This window comes from Salvia miltiorrhiza, chromosome 1 (genome assembly GCF_028751815.1).
Source record: "Salvia miltiorrhiza cultivar Shanhuang (shh) chromosome 1, IMPLAD_Smil_shh, whole genome shotgun sequence".
In the NCBI taxonomy this organism is placed as follows: domain Eukaryota; kingdom Viridiplantae; phylum Streptophyta; class Magnoliopsida; order Lamiales; family Lamiaceae; genus Salvia; species Salvia miltiorrhiza.
The window spans coordinates 67,357,265-67,384,936 of NC_080387.1; the positions used below are offsets into that span (position 1 = coordinate 67,357,265).

At 34.5% G+C, this 27,672-nt stretch overlaps 3 protein-coding genes and 1 long non-coding RNA gene across 6 annotated transcripts; 2 read left to right on the top strand and 2 right to left on the bottom strand.

The window, feature by feature from the left end:
* The first annotated feature begins 1,177 nt into the window (after positions 1-1,177).
* LOC131005270 (vacuolar-sorting receptor 3-like) lies at positions 1,178-6,964 on the top strand. The gene is made up of 12 exons (XM_057932155.1): positions 1,178-2,075; positions 2,560-3,252; positions 3,332-3,420; positions 3,526-3,595; positions 3,670-3,753; positions 3,829-3,905; positions 3,981-4,062; positions 5,114-5,196; positions 5,278-5,344; positions 6,064-6,192; positions 6,269-6,378; positions 6,498-6,964. The coding sequence occupies exons 1-12, from the start codon at positions 1,766-1,768 to the stop codon at positions 6,594-6,596; spliced, it is 1,893 nt and encodes a 630-aa protein (XP_057788138.1). The 5' UTR covers positions 1,178-1,765; the 3' UTR covers positions 6,597-6,964.
* A 1,415-nt stretch (positions 6,965-8,379) lies between these two features.
* LOC131011909 (uncharacterized) lies at positions 8,380-9,330 on the bottom strand. The gene is made up of 2 exons (XM_057939811.1): positions 9,240-9,330; positions 8,380-9,134 (listed from the first exon to the last, which is right to left on the bottom strand). The coding sequence occupies exons 1-2, from the start codon at positions 9,328-9,330 to the stop codon at positions 8,380-8,382; spliced, it is 846 nt and encodes a 281-aa protein (XP_057795794.1).
* Positions 9,331-9,387: 57 nt separating this feature from the next.
* LOC131005271 (uncharacterized) lies at positions 9,388-10,945 on the top strand. Its single transcript, XR_009095242.1, has 2 exons — positions 9,388-9,693; positions 10,702-10,945. It is a non-coding gene; the product is annotated as an uncharacterized LOC131005271 (long non-coding RNA).
* A 4,434-nt stretch (positions 10,946-15,379) lies between these two features.
* Positions 15,380-18,875, bottom strand: LOC131005272 (transcription factor bHLH139-like). 3 transcript variants are annotated; one of them, XM_057932157.1, is made up of 8 exons: positions 18,710-18,875; positions 18,183-18,266; positions 17,633-17,682; positions 16,414-16,946; positions 16,068-16,310; positions 15,920-15,985; positions 15,774-15,839; positions 15,380-15,691 (listed from the first exon to the last, which is right to left on the bottom strand). In XM_057932157.1, exons 4-8 carry the CDS (start codon positions 16,855-16,857, stop codon positions 15,602-15,604), a joined length of 909 nt encoding a protein of 302 aa, XP_057788140.1. In that variant the 5' UTR covers positions 16,858-16,946; positions 17,633-17,682; positions 18,183-18,266; positions 18,710-18,875; the 3' UTR covers positions 15,380-15,601. The 3 variants fall into 3 exon arrangements, with proteins under 3 accessions (XP_057788140.1, XP_057788139.1, XP_057788141.1); XM_057932156.1 differs by lacking the exon at positions 18,183-18,266 and having other exon boundaries at positions 16,414-16,882; XM_057932158.1 differs by lacking the exon at positions 18,183-18,266.
* Between the last annotated feature and the right edge of the window lie 8,797 nt (positions 18,876-27,672).

The following is a 27,672-nucleotide window of genomic DNA, read 5'->3' on the forward strand; positions in this document are numbered from 1 at the left end:
GATTTTTAAATCATTATATTAGTAGAATCAATACCTTTATCTTGTAGTATAGTTCTATAGTCACATTAATTAATAATAGTATTACTTTTTAATTTTTATACAAAAATAATATGAAATCACTAATATTATACTCTGTAATTGGTCGCGCGCTAAACAATTTTCTGCTTCAATTATATTTATTTTTTTAAATTATGGTACATTTATTATTATATAAGCCCTAAATCTAATAAAATCTAAAATATTTAATAATTTCGTAAAAAAAGTTAATTGAATGAAGGTATATTTTTAGTTGATGTGAACTTGCGGGACCATAATATTATATCTCGCCCCATTTAATGTAATAAAACCTAAATAATTGCAATTTTTTTTTACTGAAATTATATACTCCTTTGATCCACCTAAAGTGTGCCGTGAAGCACAAATTTTAAGAAATGGTTAAAAAAATGTGTACGAAGTGGATTAATGAATTCATCAAAATTAATTTATTAAATAATTTTTAAACGATTTGTTAATTAAATGAGTTTTTAGTAATGATTGAGTATGAATTAGATTAGAAATTATACAGATATGTATATCAAAATAAAAAATACTAGTATATTCATTGTGAATGAATTAAAATGGTAAAAATACCACACTTTACGTATAAAGAGAAAGTATACCATACGGCATATATAATAAAGAAGTAAGTGTAGCTTTCAAAAAAATACTCCCTCCGTCCACGAAATGAGTACCCATATTTCCTTTTTCGTCCGTCCACGAAATGAGTACCCATTTCCCTTTTTGGTAAGTGTACCCAACACATCTCTTTAATTAATACACTCAAAAAGTAAGTCCCTTAAACTATTCACACTACACTCCATACATTTCTTAAAACCCGTGCCGTCCACAAATGAGTACTCATTTCGTGGACGGAGGGAGTATAAAGAAAGTAAGTGAATATTATAAGAAAGCAAGATACAAGTGTTCAACTATAAAATCATACGACACCATACTACATAAATTATAAAGAATTAAGTGTAGCTTTCGAAAAAAATATAGAGAAGTAAGTGAATATTATAACAAAGCAAGAGGCAAGTGATCGGTTATAAAATCTTCTGCTGTCCTCATCATCAGCAGTCACACTTTATGCTTCTTTCCCATTGTTTAAGCTTCTACTATTTTCAATCTGTTTCTTTTGATGAGAAAAATCAATAATTATGTAAAGTGTTGTAAAATAGTACAATAATCAACATTAATTGTAAACAAATGCTATTTTGATTTATTTTTTGAACTTAAATATTCGATTTTTTTCTTTCAGAATTGAAGGCAGGATAGAAACTTAGATTACTAACAGTAACAGTATCTTTATCACTGGATTAAACTTTGTTTTAGATAAATATTTAGATTAAACACAAAAAGCTATCGTATTCGTGTAGTTTTTATATCGGATGCAGACGGATAAGATATTTAATTGAGAAATAAATTATACTAGTATGCATCACCAAAAACGTTTTCGGTAGCCCCAATTTCAAGACAGAAACAGACAACTCCGACGTAAATAAATTCCTCAAATTCGTACTAGAGTATAACACTTTCTGTAATCACTGTTTATTAATCTTTATACTACTCGGATTTCACCATTTTCAAGTCTCCACACCCTAGAAAAATCTCACGCACAGACACACACCCCCACTGCGTGTTTTAGCTGAAGCAAGAAATATAGCAAAGATCCCCTCCAAAGGAAAGAGCTCAACCAAAATCCTGGCCTAGTAGCTTGTTGAAGGAAATGGGGCGTTGTGGAAGATTGAAAGCTGCAATCTTGCTGCCTTTTCTAGTGCTGATTTGGGCGGAATTAGTGGTGGGTCGGTTTCAGGTGGAGAAGAACAGTCTGAGAGTGTTATCGCCGGAAAGCATTAGGGGAAATCACGATAGTGCCATCGGCAACTTTGGGCTTCCACAATATGGTGGAAGCATGGCTGGAACTGTGGTGTATCCAAAGGATAATAGAAAGGGCTGCCATAAATTTGATGATTCTGGGATTTCTTTCAAGACCAAGCCTGGAGGTTTACCCACCTTTGTGCTCGTTGATCGTGGAGGTACTTGTGTGTGTGTGCTGTTCTTCTTCTTTTAATTTTTTTTAATAGAGGTTAAGCTTGCTCTAGATTTGATAGTATTTCATTGTGATGTGCTTTTATGGAATCTTTCTTAATTGAGGGTCGGGTTTGTTATTTATCATGCACACCTCTCCTTCAAATTTGCACTCATTTAGAGGGGGGGGTTACATATGAATTTCAATCGTGCGCTCGACGGTTTAATTTAGGTAATTTGTTTAATTTCCTAATATACCCTTGTGGTTGTTGAGATAATTTCTGTTTCAAGCAATTTCAAGATTCGTTTAACTGCGTTTCTCAAGTGGATTGCTCTCTTTAGTTTGGGATACATTCTTGTGAAGAACTTTCTTAAGTTAGAAAGTTATCCAATTTAGCTTACAGGAATAAAGGAGTTGGAGAGTTAGTTTGTGGGTATATTCTACATTATATTTGTCAATTCCTTCCATGAAAACTTGCATCTTTGTTGCAGATTGCTTTTTTGCTTTAAAAGTTTGGAATGCCCAGAATGCTGGTGCAGCTGCTGTTCTAGTGGCTGACCACCTCGATGAACCTTTGATTACGATGGACTCACCCGAAGAGGATCGTGCATCTGCAGAATATATTGCAAATATAACAATACCATCTGCACTGATTGATAAAAGTTTCGGTGAGAAACTAAAGAAAGCACTCAGTAAGGGAGATATGGTGAATGTAAATCTCGACTGGAGAGAAGCCGTCCCCCACCCGGATGATCGAGTGGAATACGAACTGTGGACTAACAGCAATGACGAGTGTGGGGTTAAGTGTGATATGTTGATGGAGTTCTTGAAGGATTTTAAGGGTGCAGCCCTAATGCTCGAGCAAGGTGGCTATACTCAGTTTACTCCGCACTATATAACGTGGTACTGCCCTGAAGCGTTCACTGTGAGCAAACAATGCAAGTCTCAATGCCTCAACCATGGAAGATACTGTGCTCCAGACCCGGAGCAAGATTTTAACTCTGGTTATGATGGAAAAGATGTGGTGCTTGAGAACTTGAGACAACTATGTGTTTTCAGAGTGGCCAATGAGACCCGAAAGCCGTGGATCTGGTGGGACTATGTTACTGATTTCCATATAAGATGCCCCATGAAGGAGAAGAAATATGGCAAGGAATGTGCTGAAGAGGTTATCAAATCTTTAGGTAGATTTCACTCTTTCTTCATAAACATCATGATGGTTTACCACAAAATGAAAGTATTATATGGCTGCTTGCATGTCAGGTCTTGATCTGAGTAAAATCGAAAAGTGCATGGGCGACCCTGATGCAGATGCAGACAATCCTATTCTGAAAGAAGAGCAGGAAGCTCAAGTGAGTATTTGAACTTCTCTTTTGGGAAAACATTTTTTGTATTCTTTCTATTATGTTGTTGTATGTTTACAATCATTTCATATGCCTACACTAAAATTTTTGTAGATTGGTAAAGGAACACGTGGCGATGTAACCATTTTGCCTACCCTTGTCGTGAATAATCGCCAATATCGAGGTCTGTTTGCTAACTTATGTAGAAATGCATCAAGATATTCAAATGTCACCTTCTTCTAATGTGTCTTCTTTCAGGAAAATTGGAGAAAGGTGCTGTCTCGAGAGCCATATGTGCTGGTTTTGAAGAAACTACGGAGCCATCTGTTTGTTTAAATGGCGGTATGCTTTTCCCTGAGTAATTCAAAGGTTGAGTGTCACGACTACGAACTCGAAGCTGATACTTTCTAGCTGCAGATGTAGAAACAAATGAGTGCTTGCACCATAATGGTGGCTGCTGGGAAGACAAAGCAGCAAATGTTACAGCTTGCAAGGTGTGTGTGTGTGTGTTTTAAATGAACACTGTTTTGTCTCAAGTTTTATCCCTTTCTTACATTCTTTGTGTTCAGGACACATTTCGAGGAAGAGTGTGTGAATGCCCAGTAGTTAATGGCGTGCAATTTAAGGGAGATGGTTACAGATCTTGTTCTGGTATGTTCTGGTCATTTTTGTTTATTTGTTTACCAAGTAGTTCAGCCTCTAGAGCACTGAAAACTATGTCTCTTGGCCATGGTGGTGATTAAGATCTGAAAGGAAAGTCGAGAAACTTAAGCATCCATATGAGACATTATTCAACATAGTCAGGTTCCAAGAAAGTATCATTTTAAAATTCCTCACTCACAATGACAAGTGGTTTGCCTAAAGGGTTAATGGGAATGCGAATCATATTGATGGATGGGGAAATGGCTGTAAATGTGAATGGGGTAATCATTGAGAGATTCTGAACTTCACTTACTTAGCATCATCAATGGGAATGGAGTGGTTGCCCTCTCATTCCCATTCTCCTAATTCATTACCCCCAATCCAGTATTACTAATATTCTGGAAGTGAAGATAAGTTGTTTTTCATTAAAAACTGCTGCCAGAATATAGTTTATTTATTGATGTATGTAATAAATAAAATATATCTCAAAGACGCACAAGAAAGAATTGCACGCAGGACTTGTCAAGTACCCTGCTATAACCTCTCATTCCCCTGATTTAAATAAAGAAGAGGAACGTATGACAACAAAGGTAGAAAACATGTATACTGATGATACTAATATAATGCTAATGGGTAAGCATGTTTCACTGCACACACATAGGCACAGATCGCCCTTTTAATGTCTGAGATAGAGGATGGATTTCGGTTCATGTACCAATAAAATTTTGGTCTTTGTTTTATGGCCATTCCTTACAACCATTTTCATTCTCAATTAATTATTCAAAAATACATCCCAATGTGCTACACATTCTCCAATGTATTCTCTAACATGTGTGTCTTGTCACCTGTATATTTCAATATTCATCCTCCCAAACATTCACAAATAGCCGCTGCTATTTGGATGTCATGGGGGAATTGGTAAAATCAAGTGATCTATCTTGTGCTCATAGCTTTGTAGCATAAAATGTTATTTAAATTCTTCAAACTTTTAGCTTGAACAAATATGTCAATTAAGGTAGTGTTTTTAAGAATATTATTCCTATTCATTCTGCATGTGCAGCAAGTGGGCCTGGGCGATGCAGAATAAATAACGGAGGCTGTTGGCATGAAAAAAGAGATGGAGTCACTTTCTCTGCCTGTGTGGTCAGTGAACCTTTAAACTTGGTTTCCTCATCCCAAGCTAAAGTTTGATAAGAGTGAAAATGTTCAACACGGTTTTTACAGGATACTGACGATGGAAAATGTACATGCCCTCCAGGATTTAAAGGTGATGGTGTTAAAAATTGTGAAGGTAAAGAAACTTTCTGCACAACATTCTTATGTAGCTTTGAAGCTTCTGTTCACCATACTAGACATTTCTCTTATCTGATACTCCCTCCGTCCCACTCCAATAGGCTAACTTCTTTTGGGCACAGAGATTAAGAAAACTTACTTTTTAGTAGGAAAGTGGTAATAGAGTGGTGTGGTCCACACCAATTAAGTACAACTTTTTTACCCAAAAAGGAAAATGAGCCTATTGGAGTGGGATGGAGGGAGTACTATACAATTATTTGAAACAAATTGCATAAAGAATTTACTGTAAAATGCTTGCTGGCTTCCAGTATTTGCTAGAAATTGCAATATTTCAGAATATATGATGGCTCAATATTTGTTCAAGGTGAGATCAATGAATATGAAGGTTCTCCCTTGATCATGTCAAACACTCAGACCAACATCCTTTACAAAATCTGTTGCTATTTTATTTGAAAAATTCACTAGCTAACAAATAAGATGTAAAAAATAAGACATGAATTGGTTAGTCGTATTTGAAAGGACTAAGCTTGCTAGATTGCTAGAAATCATCTTTTTCATCACTTTGTCTTTGTCAGTCTAATCTTTCACGCAAAGCAAATGCCTCCTAACAAGATATTGTCCTCTTGCACACTGAAAAGATGTGAAAGTGGAGCCAAAAGATTAATGGTGTAAGGTGCTTGTTCAATTTATGACATTGGTTTACCGTTTAACGTACAGATATCAATGAATGTAAGGAGAAGAAAGCCTGTCAATGCAAAGAGTGCAACTGCAGAAACACATGGGGCAGTTATGAGTGCACTTGTAGCAGCGGCCTGTTGTATATCAGGGACCACGATACCTGCATCAGTTAGTTGACTGCAAGATTTGTTTTTACTATTATCTATATGGATTTTGCTTCTAATCCTTTCTATTCTTTGTGCAGGTAAGAGTGCTTCCGAAGTGAAGTATGGTTGGAGCGCTGTTTGGCTTGTTCTGATTGTGGTGGGTTTGGCTGGTGGTGGTGGTTATCTTGTGTACAAACAGAGGTTGAGGGTAAGTTTTCGATCTATAAATCGCTTGTTGAAACACAGGTTGGAGGGGTTCGATTTCCTACAAATTCCTGCTCCAACCCCTTACTATTATAACAATTCTTCCCGTCATTGCGTTTGCAGTCGTATATGGACTCAGAGATCAGGGCTATAATGGCCCAATACATGCCTCTGGACAGCCAGAATGAGGTAGCAAATCATGTGGATGAAGATCGTGCTTGAGTATGATTCTGAATGCAACGGTGATGCATATCTCCAACAATGGTTTTGAAGGTAGAGTTATATTTATTGAATGATTTGTTGGATATATAGATAGAATGAGAATCACCGTGATGTCCTTTAATATGCATAAAAAGATGAGGTGGAAACATGTACATTTGTAGCATGTGACTTGTTGTGTGTTTGATCAAAGTGCATCTTTCTTTTTTTTCTTTTTCTAGCCTTACTTAGTTGAACCTTATTAGTGGTTTGTAGCATTGTTAGTGTGTAGTAGTTAATAATGGATTGGTATGTTGCCAATGCACGATGTATGCCACGGATTAAATGGGTGCAATCTGGAACCCATTTTAATAATATGCAACTTTTGGAGATGATGTTGGTTTTTTAAGATGAAATAATGTTCTAGACTAGTCTTGTGTTGTATAATGGATGGTAAAAATGGGTTTGTTAATTGAAATTGCAGGAACAATATGAAGAAAATATAAAAAAATGAAAATGAGATACAAAATGGTACACTGGATTTGAGGTGGCGTTGGCATATCTCGTATGCTATATAACACCAACACTATGTTGTTTGAGAAGAAGCTCAAATTGTAGTATAGGTGAATCACAACGACTCCGGACTCGTTCAAGGTCTGATCTTGGAGGGCATCTGCACGATTCTTGAATCCCTAGGTGTAATCCACATCTTTTCCAAACAATAATCAAACTCATCTCCTCTCGCTTTTCACATCGAGAATACTCTTCACAATCATAGGCGTCACCAACATCTTCGTCACTTGTAGTATATAACCGGAAAGAATAAGATGAGCCAAAATTTGTGTATTTTTCGAGGAAAAATAAAATAAAAGGATAATTGGTGTATAAGTACATGAACTTTACTCATTTTTTGGTTTTAAATATGAACTTTAAATCCTAGTTATAAATACATGAACTTTATTAATTTTTGGTATATAACATGAATTTTAAAATATAGTTATAAATACATGAACTTTAAACTTATTCAATTTTTAACTCATTTTTCATTTTTTCCCAAATTAAAGTTGACTTTGTGTGTGAATTTTGGACAATTTCTTGGTATAAAAATTACAATTCAATTTTTGATCCATTTTTTATATTCTGAATTTCTAGATTTGACTTTCTGAATGACAAAATTGACTTTCTGAAATCCCCAAATGTTAGAGATGAAATTCGCCTTTTGAATTTGTGAAATTTGTAGACAAATATTTATCGTTCACTTTAATATTTTAGTTTTGGGTTAATTTCCTCTCACAAAAAACAATGCCATCGTATCTCAACGACCAATTATCCATGTCAAGATTCAAGCATTACAAATCAACTTTAATTTGAGAAAAATGAAAAACGAGTCAAAAATTAAATAAGTTTAAAGTTCACGTATTTATAGCTATGTTTTAAAGTTCACGTTAAATACTAAAAATGAGTAAAGTTCATGTATTTATAATTATGATTCATGTTAAATACCAAAAAGTGAGTAAAGTTCATTTATTTTATACCAAGTATCCAAAATAAAATAAATCAAAGTTCGTATATTTCTTGAGTCTTACTACTTTCATAGTTGGTGAGAAAAGTCAAAATGGCCCCAAAGTTCATGTAGCTTAAATTTTTTTACAAGTGGTAAAATTTATTATCACCGTGCATGGTTAGAAAAACAATACTTGAACTGTCAATTTATCTTCTTCCTTCTTTCTCCTTTTTTTTTTTTTTTTTTTTTGATCAGTAAAAAATTCCATTAAAAAAGCGGAACGGTACCAGAGGTACCAAAACATCACACAAGGGGTGAGTACTCTTTAGAGCACCACAAGGAAAAAGAAACGTTGGACTCTACAACATGGAAAATTTTGTTCCAACTCCAAAGCCTCCCTTTGATATCTTTGACGACATTTGACGCCTCCCAAGTCTTGTTCTCGAACCTGCTCTCATTCCGATATTTCCAGACCGTCCAAACAGTTCCTATCCACAGAGCTTTAAGGAAATTCCTATTTCTCTTGCCTCTTCCCCCTCCAATGAATGACTGGAAATGCTCTTCGACTCTCTGTGGCTTCACCGTTTCGATTCCAATCCATTGGTGAATTTGATCCCAAACACAGTCGACTTTGGGGCAATGAAGTAGAGAGTGGTCCACCGTTTCCTCTCTCAAAACACACGCGTTGCACCACTGCTCTTCCACTGGAATCATGACATTCCTTTTGATCAAATTATCACAGGTTGGCAGCCTGTTGCAAATGCTTCTCCAAGCTGTCACCCTAGCTTTGTGTGGGGCCGGGGCCGCCCACAATTGAGCCTTAACTTCTTGGAATTCCCCCGTGTGATCTCCTTCAGCCTTAGCACACTCCGAGTATGCCGCTTTAGTCGAAAAGATTCCGCCCGCTGTACTCTTCCAATTCCAGCCGTCCTGTTTGTTTGGGCAAGGAGAACAGACACCAATGACAGCCATCAAGTTCGCCTCCAACTCCTTCTCCCTCTCCCTCAGATCCCTTCGCCACTTAAGGTCCCACACCCACCCAACCTCCGTCCATTTCCCTGCCCCTCAACACTACCTTCTTTAAGAAGGCTCAGATTAAAAAGCCTAGGGAAAAGAAACTTGAGCGGGCTGTCCCCCACCCACACCTCTTCCCAAAAACTGACCTCTCTCCCGTTCCCCAGGATCCTTTGAACATTGTTCCAGAACCACTTTTCTCCCTCTCCCCCCGCCCTCCCAACAATTTTGGACCACCATCCTTTCATCCCTCCCCTTTTCTCGACCTTCCACTCCCCCCTCTCCCCCCTAGACAAGTCCCCATAAAAAGATTGGATAACCCTCACCCACAGCGCCTCCTTCTCCACCAAGTACCTCCAAAGCCATTTGAAAACCAAGACCTTGTTAAACCATTCAATATTTCGAAATCCCAAGCCCCCTTTTATCTTATCGACACACAGATCTTTCCATCTGAACCACGCAATTGATCTAGACTCACCACACCCTCCCCACAATTGATCTTCCTTCTTTCTCCTTTATTCTTAGTTCATCCAAATTTGAACAGATTTTGCAAAGGAGTTTCTCCGCCTGATATTCTGACCGGAGTTCCAATTTAAATAATTGGTAATTTTCTTTTCCTATCTTAAAAAAATTAGATTTCAAGAAGGATCTGTACACTACATCATACATACATATCAGAAGATCAACAGCATACAATAGATAATCTCAACAGCAGAAATCGTTTCCCAAGCAACATCAACATATTCTCACACATGCATCTGCATTTTTCAATTCTCTTTTTCACACAATCTGTTCCATAGAGGGGAGGAATCAGAGCCGATCAGATTTAATTAGGGCTCAAACTGAAAGAAGAAATCTGAACTTCATTTGGGGGAAATAGTACCGTGAACTTAGCATTTAACTACGGCTCCGAAAAGGAGACCTAAAATTTGGGCTTAACTCGAATCAGGTGAACACCTGGTCGCCGAAAGGATGCGCAGTAGCGACGGCGGCGGTTTCGGTAGAAGGGGAGATGCCGATAGAAAAGTGCTTGAGAGAAATATGTCAAAAAAGAGAAATTATTTTTGGATCTTTAATTGAGAATTGACCTAAGTGTTGAGTGTTGGGCTAAATTGAGTTGTATTCATATTTATATATCTATCCCTACATAGATTATAAGCTGTTGTAAGGAGCTTATAAGCTCAGCCAAACGCCCTCTAGGTTTGCTAGATTGCTAGAATTTCAACTTTTTTCATCATTGTCTTTGCTGTTACAAGGTTATCCAAAGAGAAATATGTTAGTTCCTGATGGAAAGCATCTTTTATTAGGCTTTTCATATTAATCTCTTATAATAAAACAGCAGAAAAATAAACACTATTTTGAAATTGAGGTAGAAATGAAGTAGGTGTTATGCTGAATGTTGTGTCACCTAACAAGATGTTTATCCTCTTCCGTACATCGAAAAGATGTAGAAGAGGAGCTTGTGTCTGCACTTGTAGCAGCAGCCTGTTGTACAGTAGAGATCATTATACCTGCATCAGTTAGTTCAACTACAAAATTCGTTTTTACTATTTATCTGTGTGAATTATGCTTCACATCCTCATTTTCGTTGGTCTTATGTTTCTTGTGCAGGTAAGAGTACTACAGAAGTGAAGTATGATTGGGGCTCTGTTTGGATTGTTTTGATTCTATTGGGTTTTCGGTGGTGGTTAAGGGTAACAATTCTTGTTAGTTATGCAATGTTCAGTGCTGAAGGTTTGATTATTTGTTTATTTTAAGTCAAATTCTTACACATTTCTTGGTTCATCAGTTAGGACTATATAGTTGAAATTTATGTCAAATCTCAACCGCATAATATAAGGAAAAGTTTCTTTTATGACAATTTATTTTTCCCTGATTGCATTGTCGGTCATATATACCATAGTCACGTAGATGAAGATTGTGCTTGAAAGTGATTCTCAATGATTGTTCTTCTGTAAGGGTGATGTACCTGACCTTCCATCTCCAACAATGGTTTTGGAGATAGAATTATATTATTTGAATGATTTTTTGGATATAGAGTTGGAATGAGAATCACCCTGATGTATTTTAATATGACAGGTTGTGCCTCCTAGTTGCACGCAATCAATTGCGTCTCTCTCTCTCTCTCGGTGCAGAGAGAATCAAGCAATATTAGATTTAGCAGAAATGTGTATTAATTAGTTAATAATGGGTTGTTACAATAGAATGCCCTCATGCCACAGATTAAACTGTCTGTCGGGGCAATCTGGAACTCATTTTAATAATGTGCAACTTCTGGAGACGATCTTGGTTGTGCTTTTAATATGAGACATGTCTGAGTCAGTATTATGTTTGGGGCTACTTTAACAACAAGATTAGGTCGAAACACTTACATTAATTTGGTAGCATGTGACAGGTTGTGCCTCCTAATTGCACGCAATCAATTGCATCTCTCTCTCTCTCTCTCTCGGTGCAGAGAGAGTCAAGCAATATTTGATTTAGCAGAAATGTGTATTAATAAGTTAATAATGGGTTGTTACAACAGAATGCCCTCATGCGACAGATTAAACTGTCTGTCGAGGCAATCTGGAACTCATTTTAATACTGTGCAACTTCTGGAGACGATCTTGGTTGTGCTTTTGTTTTTTTTATTTAGGGTGATTGTGGGTTGTGCTTTTATTATATTGGAATAATGATGAACACTTGTTGCATATTGAATACATAGATCTCAAGATTACTGACATAAATGATATGCCTATGACTGGGTTGAGATTTTGTGTGAAATTATATAGATCTGGTTTATACAACTGCTTAGAGAAGTGTATATACACTGTGCTTATTCATTTGTTTATCACTCGTTTTCTTGTTCTTACCCTTATTCGACGTGCGTTCTTGTGTGTGTGTTATATATGGTGCTTTGATTATCATGTTAAAGGTGTGGAACTGCTGAGTGTAAGAATATTCAAACTGTTTCTGGCAGATTAAGAGTGTTTTGTTTTTTAGTTGTACTCAAATTGGGGTTTCTACTTTCTAGGCCTCATACTTTATAATCGAATAATACTGTTGTTGATGTATTTGTAATGGTATTTAAAACTACCATTATTTTAATCGACTTCATAGTTGACATCTTCTATTGCCCTACCAAATGATATAGGGAATGTAATGTATGTATATTTCTGCCATTCTGTCACCATTCCGGATGGCCAATAGTGAATATTGAATACTCATATTATTGTTATTATTTATATCTGTCTATATAAATATAATTAAAGTAATTTAATTCTCCCCTCAAAACTCGAGGGTCATAGTTTTCTAATAAATTGATTCCATCACTTTGAGACTTTAAAGAGTTGGACTATGTAAGTAATAATCTTCCTATTTAGATTCGAATTCTAACTCGAAAATCGAACAAAATTTTACTCTTAATACATTTTAGGTCGTTCGATTTTAGGTGTTGAAATCTAAATTTAACTAAACTCGTATTGTCGGAATTTTTTTTATACAGGATCTTCATGAGAAACTCAATAAATATTACTCATATTAGTATTATGGGTCCAAATCTGAATCAAGGATTTATTTATTATTTATTAATATGGAATTGAGAAATGGCTTTAATAGCATATTAAAATAATTTGTGTATGATTCATTTTCCTCTCTGGCTCCATGGAAATTAAAGCATCATGTTCACTTCAAATGAGTAACATGATGTAGACATACTTATTTTAATCGAATCCAAATCAAATAAATTAAAAAATATTTCGATTACATTTCAATATCAATACGAGCATGCTCTATTTTCTAATTATTGGGATCATGCTCTCTGATTAGAGCTTAAAACAAGTTTATCGTATTTAAACAAGATCGTGCACATCCAAATTTGGGTCAAATGGAATTAAGCCTAATAGTTTTATAAGGATTTCGTGGTTGAGTTAGTATAGATGAATGATTAGATCTCTCGTCTGATTAGTATCATAATAATCAATCTTAATGAGATTCATGACCATACTTGGTCCAAGATTCATAATTTCAGTGTGGTGTGTCATGTGTGGACCTCAAAATTATCTTAGATTCATAATTAGAGTGTGTTGTGTCGGTGTGTGGACCTCAAAATTATCTTAAAATAATTGTATGAGTTTAGATTTGAATCTAAATTGTGTGGTTTGTTTTTATATTTGGATATGTTACAAGTTTTAAGATCTCAATGACAATATGAACCTAGAATTCCTATCTCTTAATTCGGGGTTGAATCTCATCGATAAAATCTTATAAAAATGGAAAGAATCGAGCGTAAGAGTCGAGGATTTGAATTTGGAATGTATTGAGAGAGAGTGTGTGTGTTTCTATTTAAAGTAAAGTGAATAATAATCTCTGTTTTTATTTAGAAAATGATACTAATATTTTTTTATTTGTATATGAAAATATATTTATAGGTAACAAATTAATCCTAACATCAAGAAGCTCTAGACATTAGAAAAAAAAAAATGGATAAAAAAATAATCAAGAAGCTCATTAGCAAGTCAATTTGGTCCAAGCCTCGCTAAAACTAATAAGGCAAAAATTTAACCCCCCCCCCCTCCAAAAAAAAAACTCATCTCGTCCCACGAATCTTGACACATTTCTAAATAAAGTAATAATTATTACATTCTCTTTCCTACTTTATCACTTTTATTACATTCTCTCTCCTACTTTATTAACTACACACTTAAAACATTAATCTACAACTACTTAATTCCCGTGCTAAAACCAAACGTGTCAAGATTCGTGGGTCGAAGGGAATAGTACTTGACCTAAATGAAAATATGAATATAATTCAGGTTATGTGTATTTTCTCTCTCAACTTAATTTATCATTCTGGCTTTCAGAGGTGTAATTTGTGTGAAATCTGGTCATTTTTACCATCTTCAAATCGGATTCATGTTGTCTTCTTCAATTCTAACAATTATAAGTTACCTCATTTTTAGAATAAGGTGTATTCTTACTCTATCTAATCCACCCCTCTATATATTAACAATTGACTAACGGTATAAAACAAATTTCAGTCACTTTATTATCTATACTATATTAAAAAGGGAGTTTTCAATTGAAAATCAATTTCAAATTGATTTGAATGGCAATTTTGTGAATATTGAAAAAATAAATGGCTAATTGAAAATTTATGCATAATTCTAAGAACGTGGTTTTGACCACTTCTTTTAAATTTTAGTTCAAAATAACGTGTGTCTTTATAATCTGCAAATCATGGTATCTTTTTACAAAAAAGAACAGCATATCATGTGCATAATTGCATTTCTCATGCAATTATATCTAAAAGTATTTCGAGTTTTTTAGATGAATAAAATTAGTTATATATATATATATATATATATATATATATATGATTTAAATTTATTTAATTTGTGGTAATGTTTTCGTACTAATAACATTTTATTTATTTATATAAACATATTTGATATTTATATAGATTAAAAATGAATCTTTTTTAAAAATGGTTTACATTTATTTATTTTAAGATTTTCAAATTCTTCACTACATATTAAATTTTAATACAAAATTGAAATAATTATGCGGTATAACTATTTTACTTTTAGTTACATACAAAATATACTGACTATTGTAATATGCAACAATTAGTTTGTACATAATTTTTTTTAAAAATTGAGTTACCTTATCGTAATTCTATTTTTTTCTTTATAATGTAATTATTATTTTATGGTACTTACTAAATTTAATATTATACTCATTGAGTTGATAATATTTTTATTATATACTACTTCGATTAAAATAATATATTTAACAAAAATTATTTTTAGTTGTTAGTTAATCTAATTATAAAATATTTAATATGCATATCAAATTAAAGATCAAATAAGAGCTTTAATTTGATATATTTTTATGTAAATATATCAATTAACTTAAAATGTAAAAATTATATTTGTTGAAAGATTAAAATTAACAAATTATCTCTCAGCTTTAATCTTTTTTCGAATAAATTTAAAAAAAAAATATTTTCATTTTAACCTTTAGTTTTTTTTTTTTTTTTTTTTTTTGCTTTTGCATCGTATCAATTTTTATTCTTGTGAATTCTTCTTTATTTTTTAATATTAAGCTAAAATATATATTTAATTAAATATAATTTTTTATTATATTTATAAATATGATAATTGAGTTGGTATCAATTTTATATAAATATAAAAATGTTTCCCGTGCATCGCACGGGGTGCAAATGCTAGTTATACATGTATAAAACAATAATACCACTGTTTAATCATAACAATCTATGCACTTCCATCTTAGTGGCTTAAAAAAATAAAAAATTAAAAGAACAATGTCCGATTCATCGAGTTCAAATATCTGCCAGTGATTAATTGGCTTCAATTAAAAAACAAGAATGACTAGCCGTCCTCATCAGTGCAGATACATGGCGCCGCTCTTTCTGTTATGTACTAATTTTTCATGCCAAAAAAAAAGAAAAAGAAGATGAATAGCAAGTCTGCATGGTGTGGTATTTATTCACAGAGAATTGAATCTGTATTCATGAGGATTGAGGTCTCAAATCCAGTCCAATGTCCATCCCGTTGTACGCAATCGGAGCATACATCCACAAATCATCGGAGCTCAACAGCTGCATAAACAGCAAGTGTTAAAAATCAAAACAACCCCTACTCCTTAATGCTGCAATATTAGGGTTTTCACTTTTGCAATACCTTAATCTGGAGTTGCAAGAACTTCACATACTCAACGGCCTCTTCCAGCATTGTGCTGATGTCAACCTAAGATGACAGTCGATATTTATTTTTAGATTCATTTCCTTGGAAATTATGATGCACTTGTATATTTTTGCAAAGCTTACCTTTGTTCCATTTGGGACGAGGGTCTGCAAGATTTTGAGCCTCTCATTGATTCTCTCTCTTCTTTTCTGCACGAGTATATGTGTTTTAATTAGTCTTGATTCCTAATTTGTGTGAGAGAGAACGTATGTATATATATTATATATATACCCTTGCATAGAGGCTCTGTGGATCGGTTGCTGAACCCCTACTCGCACGTGTTTTCGCATTTGGATTGGGAGCCCGTCCGCCCTTGGAGCTCGAGCACGACGTGGTTCCCATCAGCTCATTGGAGTACTCATCTTCTGAACAGCAGCTGCTTGAGGTCTGCTGCCTGTGAGCCACTGCATTGTTGTTGTTATCATCGTCGCAGATACACCTGCTGCATTTCATGCTCTTCTTGCTTCTCGGAATCTGCCATGGCATAAAAATTGAATGTAAGAAAATAATAGCACTTGTATGATCTCATTTCACCACATTAGGTTTAAAAAGGATGATAACAAAGTTGAGCACTTACTTCACAGGGAACACGAGATCTTTTATTCGACTTGCAAGGGCTGCTGCCGAGTTTCTTCTCTTCTTCAGGCACGACGTCGTTGTTAGACTCTGTACTGTCGTTGAAGACATCATCGGCCCCTCCCATTACATTAGTAGAGTAATTGTTGTTAGGCAGAGAAGCATGATGAGAGAGAGTGGAGTAGTAGCTTATTTCCTGAGTGGAAAAGGGGGAAAGAAAGCCACTGCCACTCCCTTGTGAAAAAGAAAAACACATAGTTTCATCAGAGGAATACAATGCAGCCTCAATGTTCCGGTGGGGCGGCCAAATTGCAGGCGATGTCGCCTCATTTGGGAGAGAGCAGTTCCCTAGCAATTCTGCCATGAACTCAGCCTCCTCAGAGCACATTATTCCGCTTAAGGAGTTCCACTCTCCTTGAGGAATTACTGCTCCGACGTGTTCCATATTCTTGTTTTGGAGTTAGCAGAGGCTAAAGAAGACAGATGAGTTTCACTGCTCACAACTTTCAAGAGAAACTTGCTTTCATCCCAAACCTGTACACATATTTATACTCCTACTAGCTATGCAATTAACTAATCATGTCACTGATTGGCAAGGTATGCATAGAAAGTATTTTATGATCTCTTATTTAAATACTGAGTAGTTTATAAGAAAGAAACAAAATGGGCCCCGTTTGTGGAATAGAAGAAATAAATATCTGACAACTCATAGAGGACTCATTCAAGCAATAATGAAGGGAATTATGCAACCCTTGGGACACTTAAAACAACACATTAGGAATATATTATTGGTGATGCAGAGTCTCATTCAATCAAATAACTGTTAATGCCAAGAAATTTAACCAAAATATGATGTTCAGATTCGGGTAGGGGGATATCGGAATGACACCTGGCATACTAGAGAACGTGCAGGTCCTTTTCGAAAATATTAAACAACAAGGGCGATGATTAATCCAATGAAAATGATATCATCTGATAATTAGCTAGGCAAAGAAGTGATCGTGGGGGCGTGAGACTCTGATCATTAAAAAAAACTATCAGCAGACATAATCCTTTTCAACTTAGCTCCTGTCCCCAATCCTCCAAACCTCAATAAAAAAACATAAAAGGTCTAAAACAGGCATTACTCGTGCATTTCATCAACATTTGAAGCTTCAAATCCTGCTTAAGGAACGTATATAGCCAGCATACGAGCCAGCCACAAAAAGTAAAATGCTTACCTGGTTTTGGAAAAACTCATCAACATCAAGATTGAGGATTGGATATATACCTGCAATGATTGGAGAGTTCCCAGATGAGGGAATCAAGATTTAGGAAACAAACAACAGAATCGAAACTTTTTTGACAACAGAGTAGCAAGTATTCAAACATAGTACAATTTTGATATCATTACATTGAATGTAGAATGTAGAATGGCATGCATATAACAATATGCCATATTAGTGAAAAGTAGGTCTACATAGAATCAAATCAGTAAGTAGACTAGCCCCAATATTTTTCTTGGTGCAAAGCTAGGATCTTCAATTAACTTCATCAACTCTATGGAGGCTGGGAAATAAAAGGGGCAAGAACAAAGGAGAAGCTCAACCCATAGATTTGGAAAGTCGTCTTCTACAACCAGCAGTCAGAATTATCAGTAGCTGCATGAGTCGGAATTAAATTACAAGCAGACTGCTAATTACTATGGAGATACACACATTTGCATCAAAACATATATGCATTCCATCAAGCATAACAATGGTGTGGCTGTGCCATAAATCCAGAATCTACATTTTCTATGCTGCTTCCTTCCAAACACTCGAATTATTTTATTTCTTTCACACTTCCAATGACTGCTTCACTGAACCTGCTCGACTATTAGTAGTACATTCAAATGTTCGCATACCAAAATTAAATACTACAACCCTCAAACCATTGTATCAACCAATTTTTTTTAAACATGTTTCATCAAAATTGAATTAAACCAGGAAGTCTCTCCAATTCTTGAAACATTTTAAATTTGAGGTTCTTCAATAAAAAAATCTCCAGTATAATCTCGATTACCATCTCAAATTCATGGATTATATTTTCACAGTTCCATTCAGCATTACAATCAAATAAAACATATATTTAATTAATTGAGTTGAGATAAATTTTCTATCAAGTTGAATGTTCAACAAACATTGGAGAAACACGACCTTCAATTACACTGAAGAGAAAAAAGGGTCAACTAATCGAGGCAAAACCCAACAAAAAAATTGGCCGAAAAAAGAGAAGCAAAATCGAGATGCTACTTCCCGCAAACATTGGATAAATACCTTCAAGAGTGTGTGGGGTCGATTATGCCCCATGATTTCGCCGATTTTTTTGCTTCAATTTCAAATACGCGTCGAGATCAACATCAATCTTGCAACCCCCATACATATTCTACTTTAATCAATTATTTTATACTTTGATTACATCATAGTCAACATTCATATTTGTGAACACTACAACAATTGTATTTCATGTGTTATTTACAATATTATTATTGATATGTTCTCTCATCCATCATAAAATATTTTTATATTTATTTATATATATAATTGATATACCCTTCGTCCCACGAATCTTGAGTCACTTCTTTTCGGCACGAGAATTAAGGAGTTGTACATTAGTGTTTTAAGTGTGTAGTATAAAAGTGATAAAATATAAGAGAAAATCTAATAAAGTGATAAAGTAGGGAGTGAGAAGGTAATAAGTGATAAAGTAGGAGAGATAAGGTAATTAAGAACCCTTATCTTTTTATCTAATTCTTACTATATTTGGAAATGACTTAATATTCGTGGGACGGAGGGAGTATTAATTTACTACTATATTTATAAATGTATTAAAATAATACTTACTACTATAATTTAACTCGATAAAAAAAAAGAATTCACAATCATGTTATGAAAAAACAAAAACAAAAAGTTAAAAGAAAAAAATAAAAAAGAATTTAAAAACAGATTCATTCAAAAAAAGATTAGAGATGAGTGAGAATTTTCTTAAATTCTAATCTTTAAATAAATACTTCATTTGTCCACAAAAGTTACCACATTATAGACGTCATGAATTTTAATAAACAATAAATTTATGCATCCACATTGTGACCACTCACAAATTAGTTAAATAGGAAAATATAAATTAATTTTTTAATTTATTTTTTAAATACAATAATATTTAATTTTTTATTGTGCTTATTTTTAATACTTTTTTGTACTTTTTAATTTATTTTTTAAATGTGAGTGAAGTTTTGTGAGCCCTACTATTATAAAAGAAAATGAATTTTTTTATGGACGGACCGAAAAGAAAATTGTGGCAATTATGAAGTTAACAATTTTTTTATGGACGGACCGAAAAGAAAATTGTGGCAATTATGAAGTTAACGAACAATCCTATTAAATTATGAAGTTCACGAACAATTGTATGAAGTTCACGAGCAATTATGGAGTTGAATGAGTCCTACTAATATAAATGTGATAAAATTTTGCCCCTCCAGGATTCAAACTCAAGAACACATGGTGTTCATGCGTTTTATTAACTTGTTTATTAATCTCAATTTACATGATTAATCTCAATAGTATGACTTGAATATCTGACATTTTAGATTTAATTTAATTTCTTGTTTTAAAAATTATTCCCATTTGATTTATTTGAATAAAACAAAAATACATTTTAAAATATAAAATAAAAATTATTTTTAATTTTTTAATTAGTCAAATTTATGATTAATTTATCACTTTATTGAATAAATTTATGATCTTGAGTTCGAATTACATGATTAGCTGAGAGTCAATTGGTTAATTAGCTCAGAGTCTATTGGCAAGTAAAGGTGCAAATGCAAAAGCTAACCTGCAGAGTGCAGACTATGTGCGTGTGGACGGAACCAGAGGGAATACTTTGGTATTCTGAGAAATAAAAATAACATTTCTCTTAAAAAAAATACTCCATAAATTATAGCGTGAAATATAGCTCCCTCCGTCCGCCAAGATTATGTCACAATTACTATATCGGGCGTCCGCCAAGATTATGTCACTTTCCTTTTATGGCAATGGTCCCACCATCCTCTTTAATATTTTATCCTTATTAACACTCTTTATTTACAAAAAAAAACCATTCAAAATTCAATCCCAACCACTCATCTTATAAAGTGGTGGGACCCTTTCTTCATTATATCAAAATCATCACCAATTTTATTAAATCTAGTGCCCAAGCAAATTGCCATAATCTTGGCGGACGGAGAGAGTAGTATATTAATATTATTGATGTCGCCAAATCAGCAATGCGACCACCAACGCACGATCTTGATTAAAAAAATGACGTAAGGCATTAAAAAAAACATGCATAATGCATGAATATAAATATGGGACAGTAGCAATATTAAAATTAAAAAAGGAGATTGGAGCAACCGAAATCTTAGGTTTGGAAAACTAATAGTAAGGTGAGAAAATCAGTGGTTGTTGGAAGGAGAATATTCTACAATGGCCTGCACGTTTGGGTTTTGGTCTTCCAAACACTTGCATTATTACATTCTCTAATCTCTCTACCCACACAATGACAACACTTTATTTTTTCTCTATTAACTTTTATTTATTGGACAATTAATTATTATACTTGTTAGTTTTATGGAATTGATGGAAATTTTAGTTTTCGAGTGCAGTTAAAAATCTGTATGGATGTATTGGGCACATATTTATAATAAGAGGCATTTGATTGATATCAAGAGAAGGATTTATCCAATTTCACCCTTTCAATGAAAAAAAAAATAAAGTAAAATTAATTAGCTTAAATAATTAAGGACTTTGAAATATTTTCAATTCATCAAGGCTAAGATCCTCCAAAATAAACGTCTTCTGAGAATGTTTTCTTTGATTGATATTTTTAATGAAATAAGAAAGAATAATAAAAATTTCTTATATACATGTACAAGGCATATCCATGTGTTAAAAAAACTCTTTTCACCCTTTATACTAATGCACATTCTCGTTGATCATTCAAGCATTAATTTTTTTACATGCAATTGTGATTAGTTTTATAGGGAATAATACTACATATCTATTTGCCTGAACAAAAATACTAAATATATATCTATTGTGAGCATCATTCGTAAGTTCTACTCAAGTTTAGTTTACGTTAGCATTATATATACTTTTTGTTTTATACATTTTTTTTAGGGTAAATATCAGTTTTTGTCCATCGTTTGGGCGTTTTCTCAAAAATATCTCACCCTAAGTATAATTACAAAACAATACCCATCATTTCACTTTTTTCTTATTTATGACCCGCAAAAATAATCCGGCAATCGGTATATGACATATTTCGGCCAAGCGCCAACATGGCAAACACGTGGAATTAAAAAGAAAGAAAAAAATTAATGAAAATCCATGTATTTAAAATAACACAACTCTTCTTATCTCTGAAAAATACTCATATAATCCGCTGCTCACCACCTCCACCTCCTCCTCGCCTGCACATCGCAAGTGGGCTCCGGCGGCAATAGCCACAGTAGCTCCACCGCGGGCTGCGGCCACCTGTCGACGGGCAACACAGGATCGAGGTTCACGAAGCTCCAATAGGCTCAACAGCCCTCTTCCCTGACCCAGATCTGGTACGCGGTGGTCGACCCGCCGGCCCGGAAGGGGCTGGCCGTAGTGTTGCTGTACGCATGGCAGAGGTTGGTGGAGGTGCAGTTGAAGGGCGAATTGAGGATTGAATTAGAGAAATTAAGGTAGAAGATGCAGTTGCTACTCGTGATGTTGAAGGGGGCGGAGGGGCTAAGCTGGATGCCATTGGAGGGGAGATCCACGATGCGGCAAGTGTAAGGGCGGAGCAGGGAGATGGTGAGGCGCTGCGTGAAGTAAAATACAGAGACAAAGATGAACAATTTGATTGGAGGTTGAGTTGCGGCTTCATAGCATGCCAAATACAAAGACGAACAATTTATGATCTTAATACTCATCTAATCCTTGCCAAACCTTGTTGGAGGTGCTGAGAACCTTCTGCGTTTTTTTTGTGTTGGGAACCTTGTGGAATATCCTAACCCTTGTTTTGATGATACCAAAATTCATAGGACTTAAATGTAATAGACTAGAATCGTTTTTGAACTCAAGTGTTAGAGTTCGTTTCTAGTTTAGTTGCGGTGTCAAAGACTGAAGACTGAAGACTGAAGAACGAAGACTGAAGACTGAAGACTGCAGTTACCAACTGAAGTATCAGTTAAAGAATCAGTTGAAGACTGATTATTTAATGCGCGCCATGGACTGATACTAAAGTCAAGTATCAGTTGAACATTCCTCCTAGGACTGATCTTCCAACGTTCAGAGGAAGCCACGTACGCTCAAGTACAGCCGCATTAAATGCAGAGATATCTCAATATCTTATCTCTGCAGAGGTCATTCCTATCTGGTGGTTACTTTTCAGAGATGTCACATCTCCTGTCCATCAAAGAGAGCCGTTTCCACACAGACAAGGAACCTCGAAGATTGAAGCCTCAGCCCAAATTCGAATTGCTCTCCAACGGAAGAAATCTTGAGGACGATTTACGCCAACGAATCTATTCAAGAGTTCTCCTACAAATAGCGCTCGAGGATCACTTCAATCTTCACCGATTCAACGACATAAGCTGAAGCTCTGCCGAAATAGCTACTCAGCCTAAAGCTTAAACCGCCCAAAGCTTGAATCGAAGAAGAGAATTCCAAAGCCAAAATCAGTCACTGCTGATTACATACATTCTCTTAGACCCTAGGCATATATTCTGTGTACCCAGAAGCCAAAGGTCAAACTTGCTTCAAAGAACTCGTTCTTTGTAAGTATAGTTGGCACTCGTTTAAACCTGTCCCCCATAAGAGTGTTTGAGTGACTCGGAGTTTCAGAAGGTGTTCTGAACTCTGATAGGGAAGTCTGAGCACGAGGTGTGCTTAGCAAGGAAATCCTGCACGAGCTGTGTAGGTGCTGAAATCCTGCGCGAGGTGTGTAGGTAGGGAAACCCTACGCGAGGTGTGTAGGTGCTGAAGAGAGAGTTTATCTTCAGTTCACGGTTTGCAGTGCACCAGGGAAGCACTTGCGGAGTGGATTGTTGGTCTGATCAACCAGCCGTGGATGTAGGAAAGAGTTTTTCCGAACCACGTAAAAGTCTCTGTGTTATTTACAGCTTTCAGTTTTACATTCATAACTGTGTTATTTCAATTGATAAAACTGAATGCTGACTAACTGAAAAGAGAAACCTTAATCCAACTATCTGCTCCACCGAGGCTATTAGAAACTAAGTTTAATTTCCGCTGCGTATGATATCAATCTGACTCACTATCCTCTGATAGTAAGGAAGAGAGATATCATCTTCATCTTTGCAAACACGACTGAAGTCCTTACGTGGATCAGTTAAGTTCCAGTGACTTAACTGATAACTCTTTACTGAAGAGCTTTCAGTATCAGTCGTCAACCCTGTTGGTCAACACTTATTTCGGTTAAACAGGTGTCTTGTTTGCGTGTAAAGTTTCGCTTCTATCTCTGACTGAGATCCCTCTGATTGAGGTTTGTAGATAGTCATAAAAATAGCCTATAGGTGTATTCCCCCCCCCCCCCCATACACCTATTCGAGACCCCCCGGACCTAACATTTTGTTTGGGGGTGAGAGGGGGATGAATTCTTTACTTTTTTGGCAGATGTATATCATGAGTTGCTATTAATGGATGTTTAGGAGCAATTTGTGTTGTACTTTTTATGTTTCACAAGCCAAGAGGGGGTAGGAGACGGGAGTGGAGCTGCAGGGCGGGTAGGGGCCAGGGACACGACGACACAGGATAGCAGTGTCGTGGCGGCGAGGAGGAGGTGGAGGTGATGAGCAGCGGCCATGGCGGTGGGTTGAATAAGTTAGGGTTGAATGAAGGGGAATGAGAGGAAGAAGAAGAGTTGTGTTATTTTATTACGTGGATTTTCATGAATTTTTTTTTTCTTTTTTTAATTCCACATGTCTGCCATGTTGGCGCTTGGCCGGAACACGTCATATACCAGTTGCCGGATTATTTTTGCGGGTCATAAATAAGAAAAAAGTGAAACGATGGGTACTATTTTGTAATTATGCTTAGAATGAGATATTTTTGAAAAAACGTCCAAACGATGGGGCAAAAACTGATATTTACCCTTTTATTCAAAATACTCAAAAGTTGTTTTTAATGATCGAATAATTCTCCATTTTCCTTCGTGGTTCCTCAAATCTCAATCTAATGGTTGGAAGGAAAACATCTTACCAACTGACATCATTAATTTTACTAGATTACCATAGTAGAAAACAAATTATTAAGCTTGTTCATTTTTTCTATAACTTCAAATAAGAGGATAAAATAACAAAACGAACTTTATTTTTTATGTAATGTATAAAATGAATGACTTCAACAACAATTTATAAGATATTAGAATTAAAATAAATATATAAAAGAAAAAAAATGCTAACATGGACTAAACGTGTTCGCGAATGGTGCTCATGGTAGGTTTATATAATAAACTATTTCTTTCGCGTTTTCTATATTTTCATTTTATAATATTCATTCACATTATAGTATACACAGGTGTACTTTTATTTCACTTTCTATATTTTTCATTTTTTTTCTCATTTCTTTTATTTTTTAATTATAAAATATTTCTTATATATCTTCTTTTATATATATATATATATATCTATTTATTTTTTAAATGCATACAAATGTTTAATAATAAGTATAGCTAATAGAGAAATTGATCAGTCCAACCCTGTACACGTTTGGCTAAGTTTCAACGATTAGCGAATATATATAGCAATTAAGTTGATTTGATTTTCATGAATCATATTATATATATAATATATGTTGTGTTTGTGCATGTGGGTGTATATATATTAACCAATTAAACTCGAAATACATTAGTACATCCCACTAATCTCCAACTCCAATTAATCATATACGTAGGAACTTTCTCAACTACCCATTTAGCCTTTTACTTAATTAAGAGAGATGATTTACTAACGAGTTAATATATCGAAATAGTTATTTTTATATTGTAAAGATAAAAAATGGTTATAAAGATAAATATATATATAGGGGGCCGCTCCAATAAGACTCCCTAATTTTGGTGAGATCTAAGGTACGATCTGGTGCTTTTATTTTATCAATCCTATGGCTGATATTGTATTTGGAGGGAGAATTTTTTTCGCAGGGTTCGAATCCTGGAGAGAGCATAATATTTTAAATTTTGTTATTCATCAGTATATACTGCATTGTTCATCAGTATATAATGCTTGTTCATTAGTATATATGTCTTATTCATTACCAATTTTTAATTTTTTTTTTCATCAGTATATACATCTTATTCGTTAGATATACTTCTTGTTCATTAGTATTATATGTCTTATTCATTGTCCTCAGTGTTTCACGGAAAATAGGGGGTCTCACTGGAGCGCGCCCCTATATATATATATATATATATATATTGTCAAAAATATCGTTTTATTTTTCATTGGCAAATTCAAGACTAAATTTACAAGTTTGAAAGTTGGTAGTTGTAAATTAAAGTTAGTTGAAAGAAAATTCACGATCAATAATATGATTGATTGTAATTAAAGGGGCAATTCATAACCAATAATATATATTGATGTGGTGGTTTTAGCCATAACAAATTGTTGGAGAGTGTGTCTACAAAACTCAACAATTGAAGGACTTATCTGCAAATAAGAATAAGTGAAAGGACTTACCTGCTATTCTTTATTAGTCTATAAAGTGTAGTTGTCAATATCTCAATAGTTAGGGGATTTAGTCCAGATTGAGAGATAGAAAGGGAGAGAACTCCATTGTTGAGCTTGAAGCTCTCGATTGTAACTGCAGCATCAATTTCTTGATAGTGATATGATCTAGGGATCCTATCCGTGGATGTAGGCACATTGCCGAACCATGTAAATCGTTGTTTCGTTTCTTGTTATTTTAAATTTCGTCGATTACACTAACACAAATTAAATCACTACTTTAAGGGGAAATGAAAATATTTGGTGAAAAAAGGGAATCTAGTCGAAAAGTATACCTAACCTGAAGAGAATCTTTAAAGTCCAAGCTTTCCGAAAAGTTCTACGATTGAATTTTGATGATTTGATCAGAGACGATGAATATAGTGGGAGATGCATGCGAAAGATATAATATGGGTTACCGCAAAACTTAAACGGAAACGGAAAGAATGATGAACACTCAAAAGGAATTGAAGAACACTGGCTGAATAAAAGTTTACATTAATGTTCGAAGAATGTAAAGGGCATGTATACAATTTTGATTAGGGGTAAACTCATCTTTTTGTAGGTTCACGTATAGCGTACTTGGTGATGACGTCAGCTAAGTTCGTTATGCCAATATCCCTTCGACATCCGCTAAATTTGTCTCTTTCTAGTAGAGCTGTCGTGAATCAGGATTGCGATCTCAATCCGCGTTAATATTCTACAACATTTCGCTTCATTCTAATTAACCAGCGTTGGTCGTCATACCTGAGCCTCTTCTTGATTGCACTGTTGACTTGTTAAAGTTGACCATCTTTTGTTAAGGCGGGATTGACGTTAGTTCCCTTTCTTCAAATTTGACTTACTCAGAGTCAGAATCTTCTAAATTAGTCGAACCTCACTAAACTAAATATTAGAATCCTTTATATTAATGGGCTTTTAGACCCTAACAACCTTCTTTTTTCATTAATGGACATAATCTTTTATGGACCGCACAAAACCATCCACATTATGCATATTTAGTCGTGAGTTACTCTTTAAATAAGGTAATTCATAACTAAATACTGTAAAATTGCAAGGTAAACTAATAATAATAATATTTAATATTTTTAAATTGCAAGGTAATTAATCGCTAAATCGCTTGTTAGGGAAGCATTAAATATTTTTTGAGGAATTTGATCAGATTTCTTTGAAGGAAATAGATTCGAAAATATCCAGCAAAAAAAAGAAGAAATAATGATCATGTAAACATTAAAATCAGCATTCATTTTTAAAATACTTTCTCCGTCTTTAAATAAGTATTATATGATATAAAATTACACATATTAATGAGAAGTATAGTTTTACATGTATATCTTTAATTACATTTTCTAACTTTAAGATTTCAAGTTTTGATTCTTGATGAAAAGAATCCATTTGATTCTAATATTAAAACATATGTAGAATTTGTACAATTTTGCTCATTTTTACTCTAAAATTCTACAATATGATAGAGATAAAAAAAAAATCTATTTGCGTTTACTTTGATGGATA